Raw genomic sequence first — 20,432 nt, 5'->3', positions numbered from 1 at the left:
CCTTAAACACTGATTCGGGGAGACTGATAATCATTGTACCAAGTGGGTGGTCTGCTCATTCTGCTCAGCTCCTTCTGCTGTATAACAAGCATGTTCAGTTTGGCAGGTTCCCTTTAATGCAGAGGTCCTTATGTGCTGTATTAGCAATATTAGTGAATTTAGCTTGAATATGAATGTGGTGGATTTAAGGGTAAATACGATGTTTATAAGATGTTTATTGTGGTCAGTAATACAAATATGAATTGTTGCTTTGTATTTATATCACTTATATCCTTTATATTCTGTATCTCTTTTTAGGTCAATGCTGGACCCTTGGCATATGCAAGAGCCTTTTTAGATGATACAAACACAAAGAAATATGCAGACAACAAGATCAAACAGTTAAAAGAAGTTTTCAGGTAGCAAATGGCAATGTTTATATATATTCATCCAGTTATAGTGTACTCTGTCACGTAATATCATTTAGCGTTACATTATTTTGGGGTTGACTGTAGGAGGAGTTGGTTTTCCTCTCGTACTTTATATGGCATTAATGATCACTAGATGCACATTATTGTCCATTGAGTCTTGTTGTTAACTACGAGGCTTAGCAAGTTTTGTTGAATGCTTTTGTATTTCTTATTTTATAGGCAATTTGTTGAAGCATGTGGCCAGGCCTTGTGTGTGAATGAAAGACTTATAAAAGAAAATCAATTTGAGTATCAGGAAGAAATGAAAGCGAACTACAGGGAAATGGTGAAAGAACTTTCTGAAATAATGCATGAACAGGTATGGATTATTAGTTATTTCTCAACATGCGTTAACACTGGCGTAACTAGTGTTCCCTGGGCTCCTGAGCAATATTGTTAACTCCCTGACTGTGAACACCAGGGTGTCAAAACAAAATGACAGGCGTAAATGGGGACGTGTGATAGCTGTAAAAAAAAAAAATGGCTACCATATGTCCTCCATGTGTGCATGGAGAATTACGTGGAGCCCCCACTTAAATGCCTTCTTTCTTGTAATTTGTCCTGGGATCGCTCCCATCAACTGGCTGCTTTCTAATCTTCCTACAGTTAGGTGGCAAACCTCTGTGTCACAGTAATGTCGATGCACTGCTGGAGCTGGTAGCATTATGTCCTCTGCGGTGCTGTGCCTAGTGGTAGAACATGGTAATAGAGAAGTTTCCAGGCTCCAAATTTGAGCCTAACACACCTTCCCTTAAGTTATGTTGACAGCCGCCACAATCTCCTAATACACACCTCGGCTGCTGCGGGATCTCCTAATACACACCTCGGCTGCTGCGGGATCTCCTAATACACACCTCGGCTGCTGCGGGATCTCCTAATACACACCTCGGCTGCTGCGGGATCTCCTAATACACACCTCGGCTGCTGCGGGATCTCCTAATACACACCTCGGCTGCTGCGGGATCTCCTAATACACACCTCGGCTGCTGCGGGATCTCCTAATACACACCTCGGCTGCTGCGGGATCTCCTAATACACACCTCGGCTGCTGCGGGATCTCCTAATACACACCTCGGCTAGCCAGCAGGTTCCAGTCAGCTGGATGGGGGTCTCCTTCTCCAGTGTAAACGTGGAGCTGTACAATTTTGCGCACTGCACGAGCCAGGAAATGAGCACACTACTCCTGTCCTGCATCTGACTTTTGTGCTGTGCAAGGCCCTTGCCTGTCAGCATGAAGAAGGTGGAGATATTGAATGGTGACAGCTGCAGGCCTGGTGCTACCGTGCTCGCTACATCCCTGTTTATTAACCTGTGACTTTATTTTAATATCTGCCACACTTTGCATATAAAACTGGCATACATAGTTCATATCTTGGAAAAGGCATAATGTTTAGAAATAATTATAATCACATTGCAGTTTTTCTACAACTCCCAGCAAATTACAATTCTTGGTGGAGGTGGTGGGAACCTGTAGAAACATTTTCACAAATACAGCTAGTGACAGTTTCCCACAGAGCCTTATTAATTAACTGACTCCCTTCTTTTAGCTAAAAATGATTTCTCTTACATCCTCATTAATCAACTTTATCTTATATTACCTGGCATCCCATCTATTCCACTCCATTTACCATGCCTGTCCTAAGTATTCAGCACTTCATGTCATGTGACCAGGGTGATGTCAACTAAGGTCCTGTTACATTTGCAGTATCTTCCTCATGCATGTATTTGATCACATCAAAGCAATCACAGCATGCCTCCATGGAGGAATGGACAGTAGTAGTGGTCCATGCAGGCATGCTGTGATTTCATGTGTTAAAATACATACACGGGGTAGACGATGCAAATGTAACAGGACCTTAGATGACATCACCCGGCATGACTTTATGAGCCCAATGATGTAACGGAGCCAGAGTCTGCAGAAATGTTTGCAGACAGCAGTGGTCCTTTCTTCACTGCATAGCGCTGAAGTAGTGTTATACAGTGAATGCAGAAGCTGGCAGTGTTGCCTGGTCCCTAAACCTGTGTCTGTAAGGGTTAAGCAGAGCTACTGGGTTTGATTAGGCTTTGCCCCTGACGTTTTTCCCTGTAACTGGGCCACACCCACCTGTCCCTGTTCACAGCATTGTGTATGTGGACCAGATGGTTGTCGGGTCCGGCCGGAAGCTGAACCAGCACTACTCCGGCGGCCATGTTTGTTTACATGGCGCTTGGACAGCAGTGACACCAGCGCGGGACACCCGGAGGAGCGCTGGAAGGTAAGTACATCTTTATTTTTTAAAGCAGCCCCCTCCCAGCCACCTTTTTGTTTTTTTCATAATTTTTTTCAGACAACCCCTTTAAGGTACCAAACATAAAAAAGATGTATTGGTTTAAGGGCCATAACTAAAGAAAATTTGCTAAAAAATAAGACTGCCAATAGGAGGTGTAAATTACACCATATTTTGCATCCAACATGAGCAGCATAATTTGTAGATAGCTTATTATTGGACAACTGCCCCATTTTGCACAAGTGTTTACAATAGTAAACCAAATAAAGTGTGATTTTATGTCGGTCCCCCAGTATCTTTGGGACAAACACTGAAGACTAAGTGCTCAGTGATGATCTTTGAGACAAAGGGTGGCTTCACACATGGACCAAACCCACTCCTGGGAACTGGACTCCGAGCACAAATGTACGATGTACAGAGTTTCTTCGTCCCCGACACTAATCATTAGTGTCTGCACATCGGGGAAGCAGGAACTCGGTGAGTCCCATCCCTAGGAGCGCATGGCCCGTATATTTCTCTAAAACCATGTTTTAATAAAAAGTTAGATATGTTTTAACAGGGTTTTCTTTTATCCATTGTGAGGGGAATAAGCTTTTATTTGCTATGCAGGCATCAAAATAAATCATACTGTTGGTAATTTTAATGCAAACCGTTCAGTGCCTGCTTTTCTATCAAAATATTGTTTTTCTTTCTTTTTCTTTTTTTTTTCTTCTTTCTGTACAAGACAAAAAAATCTGTGGCACAGTGTTACTAGAAAGTGTCATTGATAGTGTCATTGTGCTACTGTTTAAATATTTATCATCATCCTTCCCACACAGAGGTGGAATTGATATAAAAGTTACAGTTTATTAGGGCTTTTTCACACATCTGTTTTTTTATTCTCAGTATGCTATCTATGAAATAAATGGATAGCTTACTGCCCCTTTATGTGTTTTTTTTTAAAACATACAAAAAACTGTAGTCCGTTTATTCTACTGATGGAAAGCAGGCGTTTTGCTGCTATTTCCACGCTATCATTTTTTATTTTTTTTTATTGTCCATGCAAATAAAGAAAATGAAACTGCAGCTGTAAAACTAACACAAAAAAACGACTGTCTTAAAACGGTGTCTTTGAAAATCATGTCTAGTGTCCAATGAAAAATAATGATAAACAATTATAAGGTTAGATAACCCAGCCTACTGGATGCCAGTCTACTGAATATAAGACATGGAATTTATATTCTATTTGTGTGTGAGATCAGTCACAGACACGTCATTTCTTTAGTTAGCAGAGAATGTCCATTGTCCTTCATTGATATACTGTAACAGGCTGTTTTCTTCTTCCTTTTGTGCGCACATGAGCAGATGGGATGGTAATATAATCTGGTTTTGTTTTAATCTATGCATGTTTTCTGCTCATTACATTTTTTTTTTTTTTTTTTTAAGCCTCGTGTTTTGGCAACATTTTCTTTAGCTGCAGCATGTCATTTCCTATTCTACATCAAACATGAGTGTGTTTTGTGTGATACCTCTATTAAGATCCATATTCTTGCCACACAGTAATTTCCTGGGTAATTACAAGAAGATGAAACCTATGAGAACTCCTCTATACTGTACATATTCCCATCTCGGCATTGACATTTAAATTATTCCTTTGATATATAAATTTCTTCAATTGGGTGTTATAAAAATAAATAGTTTTTACATATGAAATAGCTACTGAATCCAGGTAGTCATGCAGGGCTCAAGTGTGCTTGGGTGGTCGTATCCAAGGACAGCTATTCTCTGTAACTAAGGGACAACATGGCTACATTTATGGGAAGCTATCCTTACACAGGAACTTTCTTTTTTTTAAGAACATCCAATTGTAGAAATTTGTGTAAAAACAGATTAAATGTGAATACCCAAATCGGAATGCCAGTTTAATCTTACTTTATTTTTCATCTTAAGCAAGCAATGGACCTAGAAAATCCTAAAAAATCTAAATGCAAAGTATACTGAGCAATTTTCATTGACAATGCAGTCCTATCTGCAAGCAGTATAATAAAGAGCAGTTGGAGCTGAGCACATTGTACACGGTTTATCTGCAGGAAGCATGTTTTAGAGCAAAAAGAGGTAAATATATTGATATACAGGTGGTCCCCTACTTAAGGACACCCGACTTACAGACGACCCCTAGTTAAAGACTGACCCCTCAGCCCCCTATAACCTCTGGTGAAGCTCTCTGGATGCATTACTATAGTCCCAGACTGCAATGATCAGCTTTAAAATGTCTGTAATGAATCTTTCTTTATAATTCTTGGTACCATTACAGCAAAGAAACTCCAATTGTCACGGGGGCAAAAAACATAATTGTCTGGAACTTTGGACTTATATACAAATTCAACTTAAGAACAAACCTATGGACCCTATCGTGTATGTAACCCGGGGACTGCCTGTATAGTTCTATGGGCTCACACATGCGGCACCGTACCGCTCCGTACCCCGGGAAAAGATAGGACATGTCCTATCTTTTCCCGTATTACGGCACCATGGCCCATATGTTCCTATGGAGAGGGGCGGGGGTGAGCGACGCTCACCTCCTCCTCCTCCTCCTCCTCCTCCTCCTCCTCCTCCTCCTCCTCCTCCTCTCCCCGCGCTGCCGTGTGTCCGCCGTGCTACGGTGCGGCGGGCACACGGCAGTGTGCATGTAGCCTAACTTAGTATTTAATTGATTTTACAACCCTTTTCTCTATACTTGTGTCTAGTAGGCCTTCCTATTAGTATCTTTGTATACACCAGGCAGAGGGAAGACTGTTGATCACTTAGAGATTGTTTTCAAAGAGCAAGGAGTTTACTCTATTAGTTATACCTGAAAAAACATAGTACAGCCTATGCAAATGTATACGAATCAAAACTAATAAGTCCAGCTTCAAACTGATAAAACATGCAGGATTTATTTCGGCAGTTTAAAAAGAGACATGGTAGTCATCCAAAATGCAGGAATTCATATGGGGTAAAAAGAGGCAAAAAGAAGAAATCGCCTACGCTTTTCGGAAAACAATTTCCTTAATTATGGCTATGAGTAAGGAACTTGTTTTCCGAAACGCATAGGCGTTTATCCTTACTCAAGATTCCGATTTTGAAGCTAGACTTATTGGTTTTGATTAGTTATATCTGTTCTGCTCCTCCTGCTCTATAATATGCTGTCTACAAAACAGGGTCTAATGTAACTGGTTATTTATCTTTCTGATAAAGGAGTTTTACTGTACTTTGTACATAAAGCATTTGACCTTCTGACATGCAGTCAGTGTGTTGATATGTCCCTTCAGTATTTCTTTTTGAATTTTATATCCCTCTTGTTTCATCCCTGTAGATTTGGTGCGGAGAAGAGAAGATCAGTGTTATACCGAATTCACTTCACATTTTCAATGCCATAAGTGGAACTCCTACAAGCACAACTGTACAAGGAATGACAAACTCCTCATCCATTGCATGAAAGTCCTCCTTCATTTCACATCGTTGCCTCGTGTATGGCTAACTCAGGATGCTTTCCAGAGCCCATGGTCCTCCAAGTATAGACAAGCATTTCCATCAGGAGGGGTTTAGCCAAACTGCTTGCAGTGGTAGGAGGAACAGGAACTTTTATTTTCTTCATTAGGCAATATCAACTATTTTCAACACTAAAGAATATAAAGTTTATTGAATATTTTTGATGCTGTATAGATGAACTCTTCCAGAACAAAGCCGAGTCGTAAGGGATAGCACAGTAGGTCTTGGGTATTAGATATCTAGGAATGTACAGTATGTAATACAAATGTTACACTAAAGTTTACATGTTAGCTTTGCGACCAAGCACACTTTGCCGTCTTAAGATAATCAATGCGCTTTTCCTTTCTATTCATTTTAAATTGCCTTTAAAAACTGTTTTTCTGGCATTACTTTTTGCCTGACTGGAATTATGTTGTTTTTTGTTTTTGTTTTCTGTTTTTAATGCAAGTAGGTGGTTTTATAAACTCTGAATGTTTGCAGAGGATTCCGTTTCCTTGTTTGCAATATAAATGGTCTAATTTTTGTCTGTGATCTTCCAACATCTGATGTAAACTATACATGAAACCCCTTCACCTCTGCACAAATCCCCCCGTCCGTCCCGCATCAGAGTCACTGGCTTACTTGGAATGTACATATTGTTAATGGATGCAGATCATTCTTTCTGTACATAGATGTGTCACATTTCTATGCATTTTTAATGTTCATGGCTGAAACCTTTTATTGTGACAAATATTGTGCTTATTCATTTTACCTGCTATATATTTTTGTCTTTACAATTTATTCTTGTACAGAAATGAGTGCAATACAAAGATGTATACAGTCTTTGCTATGTTAGGTTTATACACTGTTTAAAAACAAAGAAAAAAAAACTTTTTTTGCCAAAGCAAAGAGTATGTATCGGTGGTTATGAATACTGTGGTAAATGGTGGTGTTATTTAATGCTTTGATCATATTGTTCTTTCAAAATATTAATTTAGTAATTTTATATTGGGGGAAGAGGGGGGGTGAATAAAAAACAGTTTTTAATTTTATTTAACTGGAAACACTGTTCTGCTGTAATTAACATTCTGTACTACATATGTATTAAAGGAAATGGCTAATTTTTGTGGTTTTTTTCAGGTTTTTCCTATCTTAAAAAGTCAGTGGCATATTTTACATTTACTATGGCATTTACAACGCAAGGAGTGGGAAATCTAAAAGAAGGACTCATACTGCTCCCTCCTAGTAGCACTACTCCTGACTACTGTGTACACAACAAGGTTACATTCACACGAACATATGGGGGACGTATATACGGCGTATATATACACGTCCCCCATACACTTCTAGGGGCTCACGGCCCTGTCCTATCCTTCTACGTAATACGGCGCTGTGCGCTGTATATTCCTATGGAGGGGGGCATACATCGTGTGAATGTAGACTAAGGCATTACATTCAATGCATATTAAACTATCACTAGACGTAGCCCCTTTTCCCATCCCATCAGGACTGGAAGTGGTAGCTTTCCCATTAGTGGCCTCAGCAGTCGCTTCTGCACAAATAAGCAGTTACCAGAAGTGTTGGGAATTGAAACAAAGTTGGGCTAGGGAAGTTTACCCAAAAGTTTTTTTTTTTTTCCATTTACACTATCTACCCCTCCCATTTCTACCTCAGCACTTCCTCTCCCCCTTACTAATGTACTCTCACTGTAGCTGGAAAAGTTTCAGCACACTGGACGGGGGGTGAATCTGCAGCATCTCTGGTACACCGCCCCTCTCCAGAGCCCTTCTGTCTCTTAAGCATCAGCATTGATTTTAGAAGGAAGGAGGCCATGGATAACCGATCTAAGAAGATGACTACAGTTACTGTGTCTGGATCTATGAGTAAATGTCCCTGGTTTATTCGTGCTTCGTTTTGATGGTAGATTTCGTTTAACTACCTTCCGGAAGCAGGACGTAATAGTACAGCACATGCCCAGGTAACTTGCCGATCTGTGCTGTAGTATTATGTCCTGCTTCTGGCACCAGCTTCAAGGCAGAACCAGAAGCTGCGGGTGTCATTGTATATTACAGTGGACACCAGCCTGTAACACCCATGACCAGAGATGCCAGCAATCGTGGGTGTTAACCCCTTACACTGTGGCATGTAAGGGGCTTCCTCTGTGGATAGGATGCACCTAGTGTAATAATCTTAGCCTCATAACATTCTACAATGATGAGACGAACATATGTATAAAGAGATGAATACATTAACTAACTAGAATTTTAAAATGTTACAAAACAGATCCAGACATTTTACTTAGTAGATGTACTTTAAAGGGTGGTATTTTTATTTTGAAATGCTACTATCAAGGACATGTTATATGAATTACAGGTTAATTTGTTTTCAAAAACAATTATAATTTTATGCTGATTTTATAATTCTTCTTATAATAAGACCTTTTTTTAAATTTGATTGTGTAGTTTTTGTTCTTTACATTATTTTTATCCACTGAATTATTTGTAAGGATTGGATGACTGTCTTACTAAAATCCAACTTCAGAATATCTTGCTCCATAGATACTTGTATAACTGAAAGGGGTTGTCCACTTTCAGCAAATAATTAATATGTTTTGTGTAAGGAAAAGTTATGCAATTTTCCAATATAATTTCTGTATCAATTGCTCATGGTTTTCTAAATCTCTGCTTGCTGTCCTGCAATAGGAAGTTTCTATGTTTACTTCCAGTAGATAGAAATCTGTCCATGGTCATGTGATGGACACACAGGTGCACAAGTCGTTAGTATCACACGGCGCTGATTACTCTCTATGATAATAACAGCTCCTGCACCTGCCTGTCCATCACATGACCATGGACAGGTTTCTATCCATGGAAATAAAGATGGAAGCTTTCTTTAGCAGGACGGCAAGCAGTGATCTAGAAAACCATGAGGAACCAATATAGAAAGTATGTTGGAAGATTTTAGAACTTTTCATTACACAAAACATATCAATTATTTGCTGACAACTCCTTTAAACCTTATAGGCCACTGGTTCTCTACATTCATGTTGTGGTGACCTGCAACCAAAAAATTATTTTGGTTACTTAATAATTTTATGATTCCTAACAGTAGCAAAATTAATCATACTCAAAGGGAAGACCCGAAGAGTAGCCAGCAGTCAAATGTAATTGCCTGCCTGAGTTTCCAAAGCCTCTCTGCTATCCTGGGTAAGGACATTGGCAGCATGGCGCGTCATCTATCAGGGGCATATTGTGAATAGGGACTTCATTTGCATTAGCTTTACATGGTTGCTTTGTGCTTCAAGAAGCACATATGAAATTAAAGATTAGAGAGCCTTATCATGATATTAGTACCTTGAAGTTTGGTAATCCTTTGCCTTTGTACATGTTTACTTTGACTTGAGGAATTAAAAGATAAACTGTGGTCAAAGATTTATTTTCCTCTCATAAATAAGACTATTGCTGAGATTGAGAAGGCACACACCACATATTTCAGCTATATGTATTATTCAGCTCGTACTGACTGAGAAATGTAAATAAGTGTTTATTAAGTGGGACTTATGTCAAAACTATCGTGAAACTACTGAACCAAATTTTCATGAACATAAAGGTTGGGCCATATAACAACCATCATATTCCACCAGCTTTCACTCTACTACACTCCTATTCTTGTTGCAGAGTGAGAAGTGGCTATTGTCAGGGCTAGGGTGTATTGTAAGTTACTTTCATTTCCTCCGCTCACCAAGACAGCACCAACCAGAGAGGGGGTCAGTCTTTGGGGACAGAAAACGGTCAATAAATCTCGACTTCTCCTTGCCCACCTCAATAGTTTCCTGTCCTCGATGGATGACCCAGTGGGAGCCTTGGGTACTCAGTGGAGTTAGGGGATATCAGGGTCCTGGCCCTCCCCAAATTGGTCTCTTCTCCCCCTGAAGTGCTTGGTACGGGGTGGAAAACCATGGTGCTGCTGTTTTAGTGGAATGTCTGGGATGCTGGCAGTCTTCATGCAGAGTGACCATAGTATCCGTATCTCCTGCAGGGTGTTGCTCTCTGACACATCTCGGGATCATCTACCTGACTTCCGGAGGTGGGGCAGGGAATTGCATCCCATATGATCAGTGGCAGGAGATTAAAAAGTGGAGCAGACACAGATGGTTGCTGTGTGTTGTGCACCTCCAGAAAAAGTGATGTGCTCAGACAGTGATGTGGGTAGACAAGATCCAATGGAAACCAGGGCACTGGACAGCACTATGGTATGATCGATCAGAGGCCTATGGTTTCTTTAGGGTGGTGAGCAAAGTCTTAACCCAGCTTTTAAATAGGTTCTGCTTTACATGTGTTTTGTAAGGGGAAGAGGCAAAAAAGACAAGGAATAAGGAATGTAGAATGCATTCCATGCATATGTTTATCCAGAAGGAGATTGGAGGTTACCTATGAAGTTGCATGAGACTCAGGACGTTGCTGGTGATTCTACTGTTTATATGCCTGATGTTTCTGAAGATGAGAATGTACAGTCTGACTTGGCGTACAGCTCTGATGATGAGGATGGTTCAGGTAGAACGTTGCATCCTGTGGAAGATATTGAGTCGTTGCATTAACTTGTAAGGTCCACTATGGAGTTGGAGGACCAGGAGGAGTATAGGTCTAGACAGGACATTATGGGCCACATGTATCACTCGTTTTTTCTGTTGTTTTTGCGCCTTTTCATTCAGGCGCACCGTTTTTAAACGCCAAACTAGCCGCGCAGCAAAAATAACCAGCTTTCCCTCATCTATCTTACCAATCCAGATGTTTTGCTGCGCCTAATGATATTCATCACTTGCAACGTTTTCATTTAGGCGCAAAAACACTCCAGCCCGAAGGTGGAGTTAACTGAGAAGAAAGCTCTGAGCCCCTTTGCAGAACAGCTCATTTCTAGCAGCAAAACTCAGCCAGACACTAGAACATATAATAGATACATTAGATACTTTGCAGACAGGAGCTGCAGACTCTATTTACAGTTCATCACCTTCTATTTACAAATCATTCTGCAAAACGCTGAGCTCACAGCAAGAGCAAGAGAAGTTTGCAGAATGTTGCAGATACGACATACAAGTGTCCCCCATGTAATTCTGCACAGAATCCCCCTCAGACACCAGTGTTTCTGAGGGGGATACTGTGCAGAATTACAGGGCTGCAGCAGGAGACCAGCACTGGGGGATCCCCTCCAGGGGAAGCCCCTGCTGCGGAGGTCACTGGGTGCAGGGTGTCACACACCTGGGTGCTGCTGTGAATGTTATCTTCATTCTGGGCTGTGGGAGAAGCAGAGAGGAGCTTGTAGCAGGATCACATGTAAGTGCCTGAATCTAACATTGCGCCAAAATTGCACCTAAACTGTTTTAAAGTAAAGTGATTAATAAGAGGCAAAAATATACTTATCACAGATGGTTATAGCTTGTGATAATTCTGGCAAAACAGTGTGCCAGAATTTAGGCGCAACTACTACACTTAGGCGCACAAAAGTGATAAATGTGGGCCTATGTTTCCGGGTGTAGGAGAAAGATGAAAGAGGGTGTTTCCGATACACAATAATGTCTCTCCTCTGATTTCTGGTGAATGGAAAACAGAGAAATCAGAGAAAAAAGTTTTTGTTTCAAGAGCAATCAGTCCTGTTTTACACAATTTTATCTGCAACTAGACATGACCCTGTAACTTCTAACTTGGAGTCAAGGAAGCCATCTTTGTTTTGTGTCTGACATCTTCTAGCCCCTCCCCTTGCATTCCAGAGACAGAGTTCACACTGATACACAGACACGGAGTTCCTGCCGGCAGCCGTGTGAGGAGTGGAAAGCTACAGACGGATAAATTCTTTATCCAGGGAGGGAGAGGAAGGCACAGCAGATCTAGCAGTGGGTTGTGGAATAACAGAGATGTAGGAGAGCTGGCTTGTGTGTAATAGGCATCTCATGGTTATCATCTCTGATCTGTCTCATCTTTCCTTCTATTTGTCAGATACTAGAACAATGTTCTAAAGGTAAATAAAATTGTATATAAACCTGTGCTCTGATAATGTAACCACATTGTCAGCACATAGAACTAGAGGAATCATGAAGTGTCAGCCCACACCCTGGAATCTTACACTGATCATCACTGATTGATAGGGGCTAAAGCAGCAATAAAAAGGTTAAAAATTATTGTTATTGTGTTAACATCACTAGGGGATTTAAATTTGAGAATTTTCTTTCATGTGAAAACCCTTTTAATCATAAATATCAATTTGCAGAAAGCGATACAGAATCTTGGGACAGGGCACCTGAAGTAGATATTGCTATCTCCAAGGTGTGTAATAAACCTTCCCTACCTTCTGAGGATTCAAGTTACTTAAAGGATTCCATGGATAAGATAGCTGACCGTTTTCTACACAAGGCCTGGGAATCTTCAGCTGCTTCAGCGTACAAACCAAATGTGGCTGCTACATGTGGCTAGATCCCTATTAATATGTCACAGTTAGAGGATAAAATTTAGGGTAAGACCCCAATAGAAGATCTATTAGTAGATGTTATCATAGCTCAGAAGCCTTCTACTTTTTTGTTCAGTTTGATGCTTTACTTTTAACAGCTAGATCCTCTATCTATCTATCCAAATACGCTAGGAGAGGAATACCTCCGCTAAAAATAGATTGTGTAGCCTTCCACGTGATGTGGTTGGGTTAGCATGAGATTCATTACATCTGTGTCACGTCTCACGCCAGTTAGACGATGTACGGTTCTTCCCTGGGATTTGTCATTTGTTCTTGAATCCCTTTTTTCAGTGAAAAAAGATAACATTGAAAGCAGCGTTAGGAGGCTATCACGTCAGCCAGGAGGGTATGTAAAATATCCACTTTATCCTGTAAGCCTCCATATACAAAGATCCTAGAATATAAGGTGATCTTGGTCACTGACCGAGATTTTCTTCCCAAAGTATCCTCCAAGTTCCATCGTTCCTAGGAAATAGTCCTACATTCCATTTTTTATCATAATTTGAATGTTAGACGCAGTTAAATGCCGTAAATCAAATAACTTATGTCTTCTTTTGGATTTTCTTCCTAATGCTCCCTGAGTGTCCAAACACAAATTGACCGGTTAGTAAAACCACACAGTGGCAACAATAGTAGGAGCAATAAGAGAGATAATTTTCACTCTTACAAATGGGAAATGAGGCAAAGTAAAGGCGAGCTTCAGTTTTACAACTACCTGTAAATATAGAAAATTTAGAAATCGCATGTCACATGCTGTAGCATGCTGTCACGGGAATGTCCCCTAAAGTATGATAATCACTCAATATTGTGTCTTGTGACATTACTCAAATGTAATTTGCTTGGAATTCAGCCTAGAAATTACAGAAATAATTGAACTTTACTCCATGGATCCTATGATCCTTTAGACATACCTCCAGCAAGTGATAAAACTTACTGTTCTACATAGATCACAAAAGTAGGAATAGGAAAACCCTTTCTGTGGTCAGGAACAGACTCATCTTAATGGCTGTAGGTTAGCTGATAAAGAATCAGAGCAGCTATCCCACAGCAACTTTACACTACCGCTGCTACTCCTGTAAAAAAGTGAAGAATCCCTTTGACATCAATGTCAATTTTATGTCATCCATTATGGTCTGTTTTGTCATGGATCCGTTATCCATGTTTTTTTTTTTTTTCAAACGGAGGAAAACTACTGCAGCCTCCATTTTTTTTACGTCCAAATAACCCATGGATAACGGATCCCTGTCTAAACGGAACATAACAGATGACATAAAATTTACATTGATGGCAATGGGATTTTACAGTGCTAGGTTAAACTTCTGTTAAACCTTCATTCTTTACTGTTTTAACGGAAGGAAGGAATGGTAGTGTGAAATGAACCTAAGGCTGTAGGTTAAGAATACACAACATCAAAGTAGTTTCAAAGTAGCAAAGTAATACCCCCCCCCCCCCTTTCTACATAAAATGAAATTTGCACAATACTACTTCTTAGTTTTGTGTCCACATATACACTGGAGATCAAAATTAGAACACTCAATTTCCCAAATGTCAATGTCATTGTGTAGTAATTTGTGAATATATCCTAACATGAGTAAAATAGTAGTGTATTAAGCTTATTTTTATAAATTGTATATATTCTATCAGAAAAAATATAAATGAGAAAATTGAAAAAGAACACTGGTCAAAATTTCAGATACCTGCACATTATTGGTGGGGTTTTTTTTGTATAACTGATTTTTTATTAGTTATTTTTCCAAAAGAACAACACCATTTAAACATCACATGGAAACACGCAGGAATTAAAATAGGAAGTGCACAATAAGTATCATAAATGTGTGAACCGTGTCAGTGATTGTTCAGGGGTTATTAGTTTAAAATGGGACCTGATAGTATTTTCCTTAATTATCTGACAAACCCTATTTAATTGGCAGCCTAACTTACCTTTTTTCACTAACTTTGCAGAAGTAGTGTGCTGCTCCAATATGACTGAAACCCTCCGGCAGCAGGTTGTCCAGATGAAGGCCAAAGGGGTGACCTTAAATGCCATAGTAAGAGAAGTTGCACAGTGCAGCTTGAATTCATCTCCAGTTCAGCATTGAACAAGGTCAGAATATGTCTCATAATACAGACGTTTAAGAACATTTGAACTGAAATCCCACTTTTCAGTGACCAAACCTCTCATTATAAGAAGAATCAAAAGAATCACTTTGCTTAGATGGATGTTGTGTTGACAGAGGAGAAGTGTCCCACAGTTCAATGTAGTGATAATAATAATTCTTTATATAGCGCCTACAGATTACGCAGCGCTTAACAAAGCATGACAAATTGGTCCCTGTCCCCATGGGGCTCACAATCTAAACAACCTACCAGTATGTTTTGAAGTGTGGGAGGAAACCAGAGGACCCGGAGGAAACCCACGCAAACACGGAAAGAACATACAAACCCTTTGCAGATGTTGACCTGGGTCTAGAACCCAGGTCCCCAGTGATGAAAGTAAGTTTCATTTATTTGGGTCTGATGGGGAACATTCGTTGACAAACTGGGAAAAGAATGAATCCAAAGTAAGTGTGCAAAGAAGTCAGTGAAAGGTGGGTAGGAAGTTTCATGGTTTGGGAAATATTTTCTGCAGCAGAAATTGGACCTCTCATACAGCTACATGAGTAAATGCAATAAGTCAACAACATGTGGTTCCTTCCTTGCGCTCTTCACTCAGCTAGCAATATGTAGGACAATGCCTTTAGTAAAGCAGTCCCTTGAAATAGAAAACATTGAAACAATGAAACCAACCCAGCGTCCTGATCTAAGCCCAATAGTACACCTCTGGAAAATTCTTGGTGACAAAGTTATGGCCAAGAAACCCACAACAGTCACAGAACTGTAGAAACAACTGGAAGAAGAGTGGACCCAAATCCCAACAGAGCAGTGTGAGAGACTAGTGATGTCCTGTGGCCACAGATGTGCTGAAGTCATTCAAAGCAAACGCCTGTGCAGTTCTACTGATTGGTGACTGCTGTAACCTTCAGAAAATGTAATTATAATCTTTATTTGTGCTACAATCATTGCTGTTTTCTAATTGTGATCATCACGTTTTTAGCAAAATAAAGGTTTTATGTTTATCTACTTTGGTAATTTTGGAAAACACTGACCTAGTACCATTTATCCTATCACTACATTATCATCTTCAGGTCCATTACTCTAATCTGTCAGATGATCACTTACGTTGGTAAGATTTAATTGAAACACAACGGGAATTTGGGCCTGATACCCTCTCTAGACAGTAACCTTTGTATGGGAATTGGAGCCTCATAGTTATAACATGTGCACTGGGTTGATCAATCTTTTAAACGTTAAACATTGCCATAATTTACTGAACAGCAAAAAATTTGGCTGTGGACTGTAGGTAAAATTGTGTGATTCCTGGTGCACATTTGGGAGATGCAGAACACACGGTGCTTCACTGTCACAATGCTCCACGTTAGTTGACATACAAAGAAAATACATCTTGTTCTACTGATAAATAGCATAAATAATTCTGTAAATTGGAGAAAAAATCACTACTTATCTGCAATTAAACAGTGAAACTACAATCATAATACAGGCATATCAGTATAATAAGCTTAAGGGATATGGCTGAGTACATTCATATAAAGAAAACACTAATAAAAGATTTATGATGGTGATAATGTATGTAGGCAGCAGATATTTTCAGTAGCATAATAACCTATGAAATCACTTATATGTGTCTGACTGTGATTGTACATGTGTTATACAGTAGCTGATTATCGGTGAACTTGTTGTTAGGGAACAAAAGTACAAAGATAATCTATTACCCCTAATAAGGTGAAGACGCAGTCAACTGTATAAAGGGTATCAACATGAAACTTTAAGCGTATATCTGCTTATGGAATCTATAATACGCTTCATATGGCCTCTTCATACTGTTTCATACTGGATTTCTTGCAGTATTTTTTGGATGGTTATAATTTTTTTCTTCAACCTATAGTGACTACAAATAATTAACTCAAAAAATAGGAGAAGCACTCACAACAAACATCAGTATGCTTTTTTTTTTTTTTTTAGCAGATAACTTACTGATAACACTGATTTCTGTGGGTCCATTCACATGGACCTTTTTTTCACTGATGTGCAGACTGTGAGAAAAATAATTGCTGCATTTTTTCTTTCACATGCTGATCACAGACCTCCATAGAAATCACAAGATCCACAAAAGAAACGGACAGCACACAGATGACATTTTGCCACAAAAAACTTGGAAAAACCTATTGACTTGTGTATAAGCCTAGGTTGGGAAATGCTGTGGCCACTTCCTTCACCCTGTACATAGCTATTCAGCCCCCTGCCACTTCAGTATATAGCCTGCTTTTAACTGTCACGGGCGCACCCGTCTTCCTCTGTGTGCCCCCGCTCCGGCCACCACTATGGACTCACCTGTCCCGGCTCCTGCTCCCCAGCGAACTGCCGTGTGCAACCAACTTCAGGTGAAATTGGACTTTTCAACATCAGTCTAATCGGCAGGTGGAAAGTGAATCAGACCCTGGGCTGCTATCTACGCCATTTTGTTTCTGTCAGGACGATTGGTCCACTCTGTTGCATGGGCAAAGAGTTCTCTTATAACTCCTTGGACTCTGCCCTCACCCTCCTCTTCCTCTGCCTGTTTCATCGGATGTTCCTGCCGTTGGGGAATTGGTACGGAACTTGAAGGCCATATGGGAGCAGACTTGTCTTTCCTTGTTACAGGCTTCTGCCCGAACCAAGCTTAAAGCCGATAATAGAAGCAGGCCTCCTCGAGTCTTCGCTCCTGGTGACAAGGTCTGGTTGTCCTCCAGGTATGTCCAGCTGAAAATCCTGGGCTACAAATTGGGACCCCGGTTCTTGGGCGTACAAATTGCGACTGCCTCCCAGCATGCGCATACCCAACTCCTTCCACATTTCTCTCCTCAAAGACAGTGGTGTGCTGGCCCTTGAGGTAAAGGAGATCCTCGACATGAAGACAGTGGGAGGTAGGCGATTCTTTCTTGTTGACTGGAAGGGATTTGGTCCTGAGGAGAGATCGTGGGAGCCACAGGATAACGTCCTGAACAAGAGCCTGCTTCAGCGATTTCTCAGGCCCAAGAAGAGGGGGAGGCCGAAGGGGGGGGGGGGTACTGTCATGGGTGCTCCTGCGATCCCTCTCTTGGATCATGGGCACACCTGTGTTCCTCTTTTTCCCCCGCTCCAGCCGTCGCTACAAACTCACCTGTCCTGGCTCCTGCTCCACAGCGCACTGCCATGCGTGTGCGTCCCCACCTCCTGGGGCGCATGCACCAACTGACGGATATTTAAAGAGCCAGCGCACCTCCTCGTCTGGTCGGCACACCCGTGCGGCCTCTCGAAGACTTAAAGGGCCAGCGCACCGCTGATTGGACCTGGCCACTTCCAGGTTTTAAATAAAGGCCGGCTGCTCCCATCAACCGTCGCCGGATCTTTGAGCTAAGTGCCATAGAGAAAGTGTCCTCTGCGATTCCTGGTCCCGTTTCCCATTCCTGTTCTCGTTCTGCTTTGAACTCCTCTTGTGACCTCGGACCTGACTTTGATTCTGCACCATTGCCGCCAGCTCTGACTATCTTTCTGTCCCTGACCCCGAGCATGGACTGTGAGTTTGTACCTCGACCTTGGCTGCCACCGTGGGCTAGTCGCACCTGTGGAACAAACTGGTGGTACCATGCTGCAGCAAGACAATCCTGCTTTGGATAAAGCAAAGTACAAAAATAAAGCACTAGAACCATGCTCTGTACAGAAATACAGCACTTGATCTAGGCTCCATACAGGTGACTAAAAACCCAAAGGTCATTTTGACTGAAATCCAAGATCCTGTCAGCAGATGTGAGAAATTCCAGGGCAACCATTACTCCACCAATCTGACTTTTAAGAACTATAGAACTATAAGATGATGGTGACACCTCTTAGGGATCTTTGTGGGAACAGGCAGTGTAGACTTTTATCACTCATGGCCAAATGGACCTTAGTACCTAAATACAACACCAGAAGCAACATCAGTACATCAGAATGCCTCCAAATTGTCTACATGCAGTGCCCCCAACTGAAATATACATGCATTATCTCCAAATGAAACACACTGCATACGTGCAGTACCTCCAAAAGCAAATATAAAAAGATATTCAGCACTTCCATAATAGAAAATGAAACCACTCCCCTCTCCCTTGCTCCCACGTCATCCTCCACTGCTGCTTGCACTGCAGATAGCCCACGGTAAATGCCACAGGTGGCACAATGATATTTTCTCGCTGTAGAGAGGCCAAGAGAAGAGCCCTGCAGCAGTGCTCTCAGAATCAGCTGCACTTAGGAACATCTCTGGAGACTCCTCCAACAGTTCCTATCCAATATGATAGAACGTCTACAGAGAAGAATGGCTGAAAATAGAAAATTGTGTGCAAATCTTGAGACATTATACCCAAGAAGACTGGAGGCTGAAATCAGTACAAAAGCTGGTTCAACTAAATACAGAGTAAAAGGTTTCTATAATTCTTTTACTTTTTATTTTATACTTATTTTTCAGTTTTGCTTTTATGGGGTATTGAGTCTAGAATGTTGGGGAAAACAGTCTGAGAGTCCTTTATATGCTTTTTATTTTTAAAAAATCAATAAGCCATTTTTCTTTTATCCAGTGGAAAATCATATTTGATTGCTAGTTAGGCATGTACATACTATATAAATTACAGGTTTAGTATGACAACTGGTGGTACCCCCAGAAACAAGCATGATCTACCGATATCTATCCCAGAAGAGAGGACTGTGTTGTAAGTACCCCATCATGTTATAAAGCCTCTTGTATGTCATGCTTGATGTCGAGGGAGCTGCCTTACAAGATAGCTAAAAGAGGCATGGTTTTCCATATCCCATCCTTGAAAACTTTGCATATTTTCAAAGAAACGCCCTAGTGGAGAATCCATGGCTATAAGACTCCACACGCCTACACAGTGGCCTAAATTGGCACTCTCTGTAATCAGAACTCTTACTTCCCAACCCTAGTCAAAAGCCTCGCACTCCAAACCAGTTCCCTACACTGTACTGAGGAGACCCAATCAGGTGGAAACAGTGCTGTCTACAGTTGGGAGACTATTCCTTCTGGAATAGATATACTGGTTTGGTTTTAATCCTGCATCATGTCATAAGGCCACTTGTAGATATGTTTGATGTCAAAGGAGCTGCCTTATAAGGTTTTAGCTACCTAGAGGTGTGGTTTTCCTTATCCCATGCTGGAAAATATTTTCCTAGAAAGCAGTGCATAGAGTAATGCTGCTCATCACAATTGTAGGTTGCTTGTTGGGCCCTTCACTCAGAGCTAGTTTTTCCCATGTTCCATAGCATTGTTACAATTGGCATGTACTATGGAATGGAATATCCCAGGTTAGATTTAACATTATAAAAATAAAACAAAGTGCAACTGAAAGACGTCTTAAGATCAAACACATGTTCTGGGTTATTTCCTCCAGGCAAGTTCAGGTCTTCTGACTGTAATGTACACAGTTTGTGTGCACTGCACTGCCAGCAGCCAAGCGACTTTTATCAGTACTCTGTGTCATCTTACTGTTGCACAGAGATTTCAGTGAGGTGTCCTCCTGCCTTCTCCCTTCACACAGATATTCTGGACTGTGCCCTACAGCAAGTACCTGGGCAGAGGAGGAGCTTCCTTTAACGCCCTTATCTT

At 40.9% G+C, this 20,432-nt stretch overlaps 1 protein-coding gene across 18 annotated transcripts in view; it reads left to right on the top strand.

Moving 5' to 3' along the window:
* Positions 1-7,751, top strand: part of DOCK9 (dedicator of cytokinesis 9) — a 164,046-nt gene extending 156,295 nt beyond the window's left edge. For 10 of the 18 annotated variants that reach the window (XM_072135481.1, XM_072135488.1, XM_072135476.1 and 7 more), the window contains 3 exons: positions 298-398; positions 630-768; positions 6,051-7,527. In XM_072135481.1, coding sequence (XP_071991582.1) covers positions 298-398; positions 630-768; positions 6,051-6,173 — 363 coding nt within the window. In that variant the 3' untranslated portion in view covers positions 6,174-7,527. Of the gene's footprint in view, positions 1-297; positions 399-629; positions 769-6,050 lie in introns of all 18 variants that reach the window. The other 8 variants (XM_072135470.1, XM_072135477.1, XM_072135487.1 and 5 more) reach the window with 5 other exon arrangements.
* The last annotated feature ends 12,681 nt before the right edge of the window (positions 7,752-20,432 follow it).

The sequence above is a fragment of the Engystomops pustulosus genome, chromosome 2, assembly GCF_040894005.1.
Source record: "Engystomops pustulosus chromosome 2, aEngPut4.maternal, whole genome shotgun sequence".
Taxonomy (NCBI): Eukaryota; Metazoa; Chordata; class Amphibia; order Anura; family Leptodactylidae; genus Engystomops; species Engystomops pustulosus.
This window is presented reverse-complemented; position numbering and strand designations above follow the sequence as displayed.